Source organism: Agrilus planipennis, unplaced genomic scaffold, assembly GCF_000699045.2.
Source record: "Agrilus planipennis isolate EAB-ADULT unplaced genomic scaffold, Apla_2.0 scaffold9, whole genome shotgun sequence".
Taxonomy (NCBI): Eukaryota; Metazoa; Arthropoda; class Insecta; order Coleoptera; family Buprestidae; genus Agrilus; species Agrilus planipennis.
In genome coordinates this window covers 3,124,570-3,137,257 of record NW_020442467.1, presented here as the reverse complement: position 1 = coordinate 3,137,257, position 12,688 = coordinate 3,124,570, and the positions used below count along the sequence as shown (strand labels likewise).

The following is a 12,688-nucleotide window of genomic DNA, read 5'->3' as shown; positions in this document are numbered from 1 at the left end:
AAAGAATACACTGACCTATTTATTTCATTCGTTTTCGTAGGGACTACTGTTGATGATTGTTGACTCTTGTAAATGCTTATTAACAGCTGATAACTGTTGATAATGCATATAAATCGTTTGATTTCAAGAGAATTACTGATGTTGATTGGTTCACAATTTTTCTTGATGCGGAAAATCCAGCTCGAAAGACTGTATGTTAGCAAAAGAGTTTTGCTAAATAAAGTGGCGCTAATAATTTAAGCATTGCTAGCTTTGACTCGTATGGTTAGTTTTTGATTTGTTGATAAAAACAATTTTACTGTGAACTGCTTTAATACCCTTGTATACACTATAATTATGGAAACCATTTTCTATACACTATACATACAATTCTCTCAAACTACAAAATATAGGCTATTTTTAGTTTATAAGCAATTAAAAGAAGAGTTTGAGACCGATGTTCTAAAATTTCACTATGCTACGGTCTATTCTTAAATTGTTAACAGTGGTGGGTGGTAGGATCCACTTAACCATAAAAGTCGTTTAATAATTTAATGTAAATTGGCTAAGAAAGATAAAACGGCTTAGTTTACCACCTATTCAAAACTGGTTTCATTCGGCGCATCTAATTTAATCACTTTCATCCCCACTTATCAACTTTTCACATTTTCAACAAACAAATTTCGAATGGCAACCTGCTTGCAAATGAGAAGACGGAAGCCAAATATTATTGAACTTCTTTTAAAACAATCTATTTCAAACTTAAGGATACTATTACTTCCTGCAAACTGATGGATTGCCAATGTATACGTAAAAAGTTTAATGACTGTCTTTGAAGAATTTAGTTGTAAAAATATTATAGTATGAAGTGTATTTTAAAGATGTCGGTAAAGTGATTACCTTTTTTGTTCTGAATGAACACAATTTATAGATTTACTTAACTCCCTCAACATAATATAATTGTCGTAGTTGTTAATGAAGAATAAAACAAAAAACTCGCTTTTCTTGATTTAACCGTCATTCGTCATAAGAACAAAATAAAATTTAATATGTAAAGCAAATCTACCAACGTCGGTGTAATTAAGCTCTTTTCCCTAGCCAATCTAATGAAATCAAACTATTCTTTTTTCGTATTTTATCACATACACCTATAAATACTCAGTTATTTAAAACTAACGTTTTTTATGAACTAAACAACATTAGAAGTCGACATAACGGTCATTACACTACTTTACCAGAGTACCCTTTGGAGAAAAAAAAATAAAATTAATTAAAAAAAGTGTTATTCAAAGACTGACCGACAGTAGTTTGTTTTCTTATGCAAAAATAACACCGGTAATTCGGTTCCAAAGAATCAGTTGTTATCGCGAATTTCTGTTGTGTATATTTAAATCGTTATGTTCTAACAAGATTAATAAGAGTTCACAAATCTTTAAAATAAACTTATATAAACATCGTTTGAATGGAAAAATTACTGTTAGTTTCTTCAATTATGGCACATTCCATTGACAAGTGGATAACTACTAACTAAATAGTTTTATTATAGTTCATAGAAAGATATACATGTATATTCGAAAAACTAATTTGTTATAGAGCTACCTTCTTAAAAAGTGTTAGTGACCATTGAAAGCATTTAATATGATCAGGTTATACTAATAAACCTTAAGTGGTTGAATACTTCGAAATATCAAAATGTTACGTATATTCCAAAGTGTTTCAGATAGTATTTAATTTTTGGTTAAAGTTATATTTAAATCTGTCTATATATATATATTCAGTATAAAACGTGGGTGGACGTTTCTACGGCCACTTCGGTGACCTTCCGTGGGTGATGACCGGCAAACGACTCAAATAATTTCTCGCAAAAAAACTACTAATTATCTGCATCAATGCAGGTCGCCTCGTCAACACCAGTGATTGTGACTGTTACATTTATTTATTAAGAAAAATTCACAAACAATATTCGTCGAACTGTAGTAACACTCGGTTAGGCAAATATACAAATAAATACCTAACTAATTATTATTTAGTTACAGCTCTATTCGATCTACGCGGTATTTTCAAATCGGCAATAATAAACGTGCCTATAGTTTTCTGATTTTTATCGCATACCTGGACGAGACTATTAGATTTAAAAGTGTGTACATAAAATGGGCCTCTTCTGGCCGGTGCTAGCTTATCAGCAAATCCAATTGATTTTTTGCTAAGTTGGTGATTTTTATAAATACCTCTGCACCTACTTTCAAGTCAATATTTGGTTCAGCCATGAGGGCGTCCTGGCGATTTTGTGCTTTTAACATGAATAACTTGATATAATTCCTCAGTTCATCTATTAACGACAGTACCTATTGGCGGTTCTGAGATTGTTTGATGTTCAACAGTATTTCACTATCCCGGTGGAGGTCTAGATACCTTGGTCCCTACCAAAATTTATGAATGCAGGGCTGACAGTTAAGGAACTGTGAACAGAAGTGTTGTAAGTGTAAACAACTTCAGGTAAGCTCAGATCCCACTTGGAATGTTTGTCTGAAACAAAAGAGCGAATTAAAATTTTTAAGTTTCTGTTTATTCGTTCTACTGGGTTTGCCTGTGGATGGTATGTCGGCGTCAATTCATGTTTTATCTGAGTCAGTAAGTAGTCCGTCACTGTCTTATTTACAAACTCAGTCCCGTTGTCAGATATCAGAACCCTGGGGAAACCCCATCGATTGAATATGTCCGAAAAAATTGTACAATTTTCTGCCCCGTCGGCTCTGATATAGGTGAAATTTCTAAATATCTGGTGTAACAGTCTGATACTACAATTATGTGCGTCTTTTGTGTCGCTGTCTTTGGTAACGGTCCAACTGTATCAACTGATACACATTCCCAGTGATAGGCCGATGCCCTGGAATCAGTCTTGGTGGATTAGTATCCGGTTTTTGCAGTTTACACACTGGTCGACGAAGTTTCTGACGTCGTGGTACATATTAGGCTTTAGCGTTTTGGGTATGTTTAGTGAATCAAAACATAAATAAAACACTAATATATATATAACAATAACTTCAATTTATGTACACGCAACAAAAACCATGAATAAAAAAAAAAATATACAACAGACGAAAGACAAAAGTGGAAAAGACACAAGAACACAACAAGACACAAAAATATATACAAAAACAATGAAAACAGACAGACAATTAACAACGGTGTTACCGCCACAAGGCCAATAAAATAGGCTCGATACATAATTGTACGTTTTGTGAATTCCACGCATGTCTGATGATGTCTTCGCGATGCGTGGGCTCAATGAAAAGTTTCCAGTGCTCTGGTGCATCTTCTAGCATCTGCGTTGGATGACGGGGTCGATAATAGTATAACTTTCCATCGTTAACCTTTCACTGGGGATATCTGTCTCCGTTGGCCTTGACATCGTTTATTCTTTGGGCGTACCACTGCTCTTGGATATCGAGGACCCGTGCTAATCTGTCTGGATGCGATTCATTGTCTGCTTCCTCAGTCCGATCTTCATACGCTCTAGACAATGCGTCAGCTGCCTCATTGGTGGTACCGGGTCGGTGAACAATGTTTATTTGCCACAAATTAAATTCAGTGACCCATCTGGCTAATCGTCCTTTAGGATTTTTGACATTCTGAAGCCACCGCAATGCCGCATGATCAGTAATTACTGTCACTGGATACTCTTCATAGTATCCTCGGAATTTTTCATATGCCCAGATGACCGCCAGGCACTCCTTCTCAGTCGTCGTATAATTCCTCTCGTGTTTGTTGAGAGATCGACTGGTTGATGCGATGTAATATTCCTGGTCTTGGCCCTGTTGGGTTAGAACGGCTCCAATCCCGGTGTCGCAGGCATCTGTATACAAAAGAAATGGTAAATTATAGTCAGGTACAGTCAACGCTGGAGCGTCAAGTAGCATTTGTTTTATCTCGTTAAAGGCTTGACGCTGCTCTGGTCCCCAGACCCATTCCGTTTTCTCGCTGGTTAGTTTCGTTAGGGGACTCTGTACTTTGGCAATCGATTTTAGGTGCCTTCGGTACCAATTAACCATTCCCAAAAATCTCCGTAATTGTTTTCTATTTTCTGGCTCAGGGTATTCCTTGACGGCTTCTACTTTGGCAGGATCTGGATGTAATTCATTCCCTTGCACGATGAATCCTAGATATTTTAATTCTGGAACACAAAACTTACATTTCTCGCGCTTTACCAACAAACCCACTTCTCTGAATAATTGGAACAGAATCCGTAGAACTTCGATATGGATTTCGAGTGTGGGTGTTGCCACTATCCAATCGTCCATATACGGGTGGATATAATTCACCCAATATGCTGGTTTGCGTACTAATCGTAGCAATGCTTTAAATAATTGCTTAAAGTCGTCCATAGCTTGTTGGAATTTACCTGGAGCGGTTTTCAATCCAAACGCCATACGGCAAAACTGAAAAGATCCCATACCTTCGACCGCGAATGCTGTATATTGGCGGTCGCTTTTCCTAATCAAGATCTGGTAATATGCGTTTGTGCAGTCAATCACGCTGCGGTATTGTCCTTCTCGGATAACCTCAAGCGACGTGTCAACTCGTCTCATCGGGTAGGCCCTGTTCTTAATGACCTTGTTCAGTGGTCTGAAGTCCACGCACATTCTCCAGGTGGCAATATCATCTGGATGTTGACCGGGTAGTAACTTTTTCTTAACCATTACTGGCTGGAAGCTCCATGCGCTGGTACTGGGTTCAATTACTCCTTTATGTAACAGTTCTTCAATAATTTTATGTAAAGCTTCAGTTACCTTTGGTGATCTCCGGTACGGTTTCACGTTAATGGGAGTGTCGTCGATGAGCTCGATTTCGAATTCCACCCCTTTTAGTGTTCCTAACTCTACTTGGCTCATTTTATTGAATTCTTCGTCCAGCATTTCCTGTAAACTGGCCTGTTCGGCGTCCGTCAGTTTGGCACTGCACACTATATCAGGATTTGATTGGGACACGTCGTTTGATGATCGTTGGATATTGTCGTGTTTCCATGACCACGACAACTGATGGGTATTCAGTCGTATCATCTGATCCGCCATGAATTTCATCCCAAGGATGACATCATCGGAGATATTTTCAAACACTTCGAACCACGCTTGTAAAACTATTCCGTGTATTTCGAACTGGATCCGTATCCGACCTTGACATTGAATTACGCTGTTATCTGCTAACACAAATGAGCAGGGATTAGTTAGAGTTTTATGTTGAGTTATATTACTTTCCATCAAATCTGCTACGCCTTTCCTAATGAAGTTCCTATTTGCGCCGGTATCGAACAAGGCTGCAACACTTCTATTTGCAAAAACGATTTTACAATAAATATGTCGATTTACCTGTCGTGGTGGTGGCGTATCCATGACAGATCTAGGTGGTATACTTTTTCGGTTAATTATATCTGGTATGCGTCCAAATAATTCTGGTTGCTCCTGTGAGTTATCGGATGCCTTTGATCTTCTTTGAGGTATCAGTGAATTTTCTATGGGTTGCGTTGGTGAATCGTTAATTGATGCACAACAACAGTTCTTGAAACAATTTCCCATATCACCACAGTCAGTGGTAACATTGTAACTGGACTCCGACTGATCGTCTGATAAACTGAGTCGTCCTCAGAGTTGTAATTGTTGCTAGTGGGGTGATATACCTCCGTCCTCGGTCGAAGGACTGTTGCTTGTGCGGCAGGATTCCCTGTCTGAGCGGGTGCATTTATCTGCCGCTGTTGCACTCGCTCTCGGCGTTTTTTGTCGTGCAATTACATGTTGTAACTGACACCCCTCTTTTAAAACAAGACACACATATTTCTATTCGCGGATTTCTGCACTCCGTCGTTTTATGCGTCCCCGTTTCTCCGCAGTTCAGGCAGGTGTAACTTTTCCCTACCGACCTGGTCGACTTCGAGCTCGCTTTAGAATCTCTCGAGTTACTTCTATTTCTTTGTGTATTGTTATTTGTAAAGGCAAGCGACACTTTTGTTTTTTTGTCCTTATCCTTACGGTTTATTCTACCGACTTTCCTGCTTCCCGGGTCGTCTGAATCAGAACCGCTGCTTTCCAATGAGTCTCGCGCGTCTTTGATTTTTCTTACTGAGTATGACTTTCTTCTGTCTTCTCTTGCTGCTTTATATTCTGCTATCCTTCGCTCTGCTACTGTTATTGTGTCTAATAGTGCGAAGCAGCTTTTCACATTGACATTCTCCTGTATTTTGGCTTCTAATCCTGCGATTATCAACTCTATTTGTTCGTCAATTGGCATTATTTTGCCTAATTCTTCGAATTTTGTTCTCATGCGTAGTACAAATTTTCTAGGTGTTTCTCCCTGTTGTTGACGTTGGTTGAAAATTTCTTTCAAGATATCTGGGTCTTTTCTCGTCTCGCAGAATGTTGTTTTGAAGCATTCTTCAAAATCTTCCCATCGTTCCCACGCATGTTCATTTTGTTTTATCCAGTCCCTTTCATCCATCGATATCCTTACTAATTCTATCATTTCTATCATGTTTAGTTCGTATTCCTCACAAACTAATTTCAATTCTTGCAGGTATTTTCTGGCGTTTTCTGACGTGAAATTTAATTTTTTCACTCGTACTATCGTCTCTGCAGTTTTTATCCGGTCTGATATTGCTTTGAATGAGTTTGGGCCTTCCCAGTTGGAAAAACTCCCTGATGGATTGTAGTTTCCTCCACCTTCTCTATCGTAAATGCTGTTGAAGATGTTTTGTCTTCTTTCTGGACGTTTGTTTGTCGATTCTGCGAAGTGTGCTGTTCTTCCGATTGCTGTTGAAGATTAGATATTTCTTTCTATAATTTCTAGTAACTCTTCAAATAGTTCTACGTCGTTTGTTACTTAATTCGCAATATCATTCATCATTTGGCCGTTTATTTTTCCGTCACTTCCTAGTAATCTTTTCACTATGTTCTACTGCAACGGATGATATGATATTCTTCACGTACTGGATCATTCTTGCTGCCCATTTGCGTGCTGCTTCGCTATCCATTTTTCGCAAGGCCTTCTCTTCAATCGCTTGTAGAAATATTTGTCAGTTTGTTGCCTCGATTTGCCAGTTGATTCCTTATTCTGACTGATTTACTACTTCATTTGTGTAGTTTTGCATCGGGTGTATCACTTGTTCGACAGTTTGTTGGCTGGGTGGTCCATCAAGTACGATGTCGGCTACTGTTTTTGATTTATTGTTTTTTCCTTTTTCTTTACTTTTCTTCTGTGTAATTTGTTCTAGCGGCTGCTGTCCGGCAGTGCCAGGTCCTGCTATTTGACTGGAGTTCAGCTGTGTTCTCATTTCTTCAGCTTCTCTTTGAGATTTGTCTCGTTCTTGCTGGAGTCGTTTTACCTCCTCCTGGAGTTTTGCGTTGCGTGCTCTTATCGTATTTTTCGTCATTTTGAAATCCGTTACAGTCTGCGAATATCACAAACCAAGTTAGACTAGGTAGCCGTTTAAATAGAACGAATTTTCAGAAATTTTAGAAATAAATAAAAAATAAATAAAAAAAAAATTGGCAATGGTACAATCAATAAAGCTGCCTGGGTCTGAGCCTCCTTCCTTGTTCTCGCTGACTGTTCACCTGTCAACAACTCGAAAAAAAAATTTTCAAACTGTTGGGTTTTTTTTTAAGAGTTTATTAAATTTTATTGTTTAGACTAATTTTAAATTTTAATTGATCGACTTGAGTCTAAATCTTAATTGTTTAAGCTAAGTCTACTTATTTGCTTATCCATTCTCAATGCAATTATTTTATTTATCGAAATAGGCTATCTTTACCTTGGTTTTCTGGTAAGTCTTTCCATGATAAATTTAATCTGATTTTACAGCCTAATAAGTGAATATTAACAATGGTTTTATTTTATTTTGAATTTACGTTCAGACTATTATAATTCAATTGATAGATGTAATTGTTGGATTGGAAAAAGTTTACTTGCGTGTGTTTGTGTGTACGTGTGACTACCGTCACGCCACTCAGCAGGTGCAATCGATGAATCGATGAACTGGGAAACTGCAGTATCGATTTACCAATAGATTTGCCGGTGTACAATGAATGTATACGCTAGTATTTAATTCTCAAAAATTTCGTCCTTGGCAGAGGATTAAATTACTCTCTGTCTTTTTCTTATAACTTAATAAACTAATAATTTCTACTGAGTTAAATTTTATTTTTCTGGTTTTAACTTAAGCAATTAATTTACATGGATCTACGACGCTTTTTGTTATATTAATTATTATTATCATTATCATTTTTTTTTTTCCCGCGCCTTTGAAATTATCTTGTTACAGGTCAAATTATCTCGACTCTAGATTTTTCTCCATGCGGTTTCGAAATTTCTCGAACTAATTTTTACTTAATGCTAAATTACTTTTTGATAAAAATAAATTTTTATCACAATGATCCGTTCAGATAAAAAGATGTTAATTTATAACAAATTATATGAAAAACTATCCTGAATTTTCTGAATAAAAATCAATTAATTTTTTTTCTGCAAACAAGAATAAACTGACTGAAATTGATGACAAAAATTAATTAGGTATCAATTGATTAACCCGTTGGGCGCCAGTTGAAACGTGGGTGGGCGTTTCTATGGCCACTTCGGTGACCTTCCGTGGGTGATGACCGGCAAACGACTCAAATAATTCCTTGCAAAACAACTACCAATTATCTGCATCAATGNTATATATATATGTCATTAAAATATTAACTTCTAGAATAAACACAAAGCAAACTTGAAATGCTTCAACGATCATTCGACGGTATTTCGACCAACATGTGACCATTTCCAAGAGTAAGAACATTAATCTAATTAAATGGTCACTTGATAGTTTGAATTAAAATAATTTCTTTTCGATTTACGATATTTAGTTAAGGAACAGTAGTTAAATAATTTATACATACTATATTCAATTTGGTGAAGCCTACTAATATATTTTTCTTATTTTTAACAGTATCATGTAGTAATTGCTCACTTAATTTTCATTTGTCTACTACTATCATAACATAGTATGTTGACCAAAATTACTAAGCGTTGTTGATATTTTATTAATTTTATTACAATTTATTACAGATGGATTCTTCAAACAGCACGAGGGTTTTTCTACGCTCAGTGAGTATCAAAACGAGTGGCTTGTTTCGATGTGAAGTGTCTGCTGAGAAACCATCCTTCTCATCTGCACAAGCTGAAGCGCGAATGGAAGTCCTATGTAAGTAAGCAGGTACAATAATTTATATTTTAGGCAATATATTTTTTCATGGGTAATCAAAAGGAAATTTTCAACAATTATATTAAGTTACGCGTTCCTGTTACTAGAAAATCGTCTGAATTTGTTTACATATGGTGTAACTAAAATAAGTTGAGGGGTTTTCAGAAGGTAATAGGGCAGTATGAAACAAGAAAATAAGGAAAATTTTTGTATCTCCAGAAGTTCACCATTTTTGAGAAAAACGTAGTTTACAGGCAAATGTAGCGCAACATTGAATCAGCTAACTATTAGCAGCATTTCCGTTGTTTCTCCTTTGTACTTTTTTGCAGATATATTGTTTCTCGTACTCTCCATTTCGGCCCATCTAAACCACATCCTATCCTTGACACGGTTAGCATCATGGTATTAGTGGTCCCAAACGACTCATTTTTGGTGTAAAGGCGGTAGACAAATCGATATCTAACCGGTACATTTACTACCTTTCTTTCATCTCTGAAATAGTCTTTCAGTTTCGGTAACCGACTAAAGTTGTTTTTGAACACGGTCTTTACAGAAGTCCGTGGCTACACAATAAGCCAGCGAGTATTTCGTATCGGGTACCGTTTTTGTTGGCGCGCCTTACATGATGATGAGTCCGTCTTCTTAATTACCTTACCTCTATGCGACTCCTCGTGTATCCCGCGCACCTTACCTTGCCATTTAGAAGCCTACTTAACAACATCATATTTCAGCGTTCAGCCTAATGAATCAGTATGAGTGCTTAACCTGTCCAACATGCGGCGCTGTTGTACGTCATCACCACTCAAGCCATCGAGTTGAAAGCTATCTTTTCGAAGGTACCATTGAGCGTATTTGGATAGGCGAGACGAACAAGTCTTGCGACATTTGCCTCGCATTCTTGCAAAGTTTCCGCTGCCTTTTGACGCCGGTTTCTTGGTTAGATCAGATAGATTTTTGACAAGTGCTCTTGGCCGATTCGTATTTGGTTCCGTTTTACTAGCTGTTGTTATTTTCCTAACTCTTCAGGACGTAGTGTGTTTAAAATTTCCTCAGCACAATCACTTAAGACACATATAAGTGTAGTGGATTTCTCCTTCTGTGTTCAAAACTTGGTCCCTGCTGCTTCGAATTGCATAAAGAAACTACTCCATGATGTCTTCCCATCGATCTTCGGTGGGTCCGCGTGTAGATTTGATGGAACGGAATGTTCCTGCTTCACGTCAATGATTTCCTGAATAATGATCATATTATCCTGCTTCCCTGGAAGCTTGTTATCAATCTTTTCAGATGTATATATTTGTCTTCAGAAGCTATTCTTCTAGCTCTTTCATCCGTGCATCCATTCATTTAATTTGACTTTCAAATTTATTTTCTGTTTCGGCCAATTTTTCGTCAAATGTAATTCTTCTTTTAAAGCTTTAGGATTCTCATTTAATTGCTTCTGTAATGCCTTTGAAGTTTCATTTAACCTTTCTCCAAAATTTTCTTTTAATGTTCTAGAATTTTCATCTAAATTGTCTTCAAAATTCTTATTTAATTCTTCTTTCAGTAATCATTAATTTTCGTTTCATTTTTCTTCTAAAGTTTCTGATTTTTTATCTAACTTTTGTACCAATTCTTTAAATAACAATGTTTCCCGATTGAACCCATTCAGCGTCAGGGCAACTAAGAGTGGCTCCTGTATGGTACAAGGCAAAACACCAAAAAAACTGCATCAGGAAAAAAACTCAGCCATTGGTTCCTGGATTTACCTGATCGGAAATGAGAGATATTCGTGCTAACGCGAGAGCAATCGAACAGCTATAGAGAACCATTCCAAACTGTATTTGGCGTTCACACAGTACAGAAATATGTAACAAATTCAATAACCACTACGATAACAATATGAGAAAAATAAGCAACAGGTTACAAATAAATCATTACACAAAAACAGTATTTTATGTAGGAAAAAAACGTTACAATTTACGTTAACACTACCTAGACACATCAATTGCTTCTTATTTATATCACACGATAATGCTTATGTACTCGTCACTGTATTTATATTAATGTATTGTTTAGAAGACAAAATATGCGCCACTTAGAAACGATTTATTATCCTTAGCGGTTTTAGAAGTAAAGTTACCTTTCATCCGCCAGTGGGCATACTCTAGAACCGTTGAAAATCAATGCACTGATTTTCTCGCGTATGTTTGTACGTAATAATTAATAATATTCTGCAAAGTCTTAACTATTTTCAAATGTAATTCGGTACACAAAGAAGTGGTCATAATAATCGGATTGCATGGCTATGATTTGAGACAACTTCTTACAAATCTGTGATGCAAGTCTAGATATGGAAATTTCATAATTTTATGTAATGTATGGGTAAAATTAATGTGAAAATTAATTTTCGAGTTTCCATCCACTACAAACTTCCTCAGGATAATGAGGAAAAATATTTTAATTGCTGTTGTCACACTCTCACCGGTCAGAGCGTTGGTGCGTAAAGCCAAAGGTCCTGGGTTCGATTCCCGGCGGGAGTGTGGGAACAGCAACAAAAATATTTTTCCTCATTAACCTGAGGAAGTTCGTAGCGGATGGATAATTAAAAATAAATTTTCACATTAATATTGCACATTAACCACTATTAGTAATTAAAACTGTCATATGGTTTCATATACATAGTGTATATATAATTACGTTAATAAAATCGACGGATCTGTAACCTCGTAGGCTCAGGTTGTCGTGGTTGCTGTTGTCATCATCTCTCGTAGCTTAGTGGTCAGAGCATTCGTGCGTAAAGCCAAAGTACCCGGTTTCGATTCCCGACGGGGGTGTGTCAAAAGCAACAAAAGTATTTTTCCTCATTAACCTGAGGAAGTTTGTACTGGATGGAAAATCGAAAATGAATTTTCACATTAATGTCTTAAACTCTTCTTGGTACAATTTTCGTGAAACTGTATGATTTCAAACATTCAAAAATACAGCAAACAGAATTAAAAAGTGATCCTACGGCAAATTTTTAAAAATCATTTTACAAACTTCTTAACTGAAAACGCTTGGATACTGTCTATCACTTTCGTATTTAAAAATCTTAACCCGGCAGCTTCTGTTTTGTACGGTCCCCCAAAAATACACAACGAAGGTAACCCAGTGAGACCAGTGGTCTCCTACATAAACGCTCCTGCATATAAATAAACAAAATTTACAAATTATTTATATAGGTCTTTTCTTTGTTTGTCTAGGGTTAAATAAAAACGAAACCAGCTCCACTATTTTGGAATGTGTTTAATGAATAAAATTTAATATTCAGAAGTATAACGGTTTGTACAATTAAAGTTTACCACAGTACTGAACAGTTATCCTGATACACTTATTTTTTATTGGTCACAAACAGCACATCAATATACACTTCATTTTACCGTCTTCCGTTTTTTTTCGTCTTTATCGTCTTTTTCAAGCCTTCCGTCTTTTGTGCGTTTTTTGTCTTTTACGCGT

At 36.5% G+C, this 12,688-nt stretch overlaps 1 protein-coding gene across 1 annotated transcript in view; it reads left to right on the top strand.

Annotated features, from left to right (window-relative positions):
• Positions 1–12,688, top strand: part of LOC108735520 — a 198,478-nt gene that overhangs the window by 67,780 nt on the left and 118,010 nt on the right. Inside the window, exon 3 of the mRNA XM_025981239.1 lies at positions 9,073–9,208. Coding sequence (XP_025837024.1) covers positions 9,073–9,208 — 136 coding nt within the window. The remainder of the gene's footprint in view (positions 1–9,072; positions 9,209–12,688) is intronic.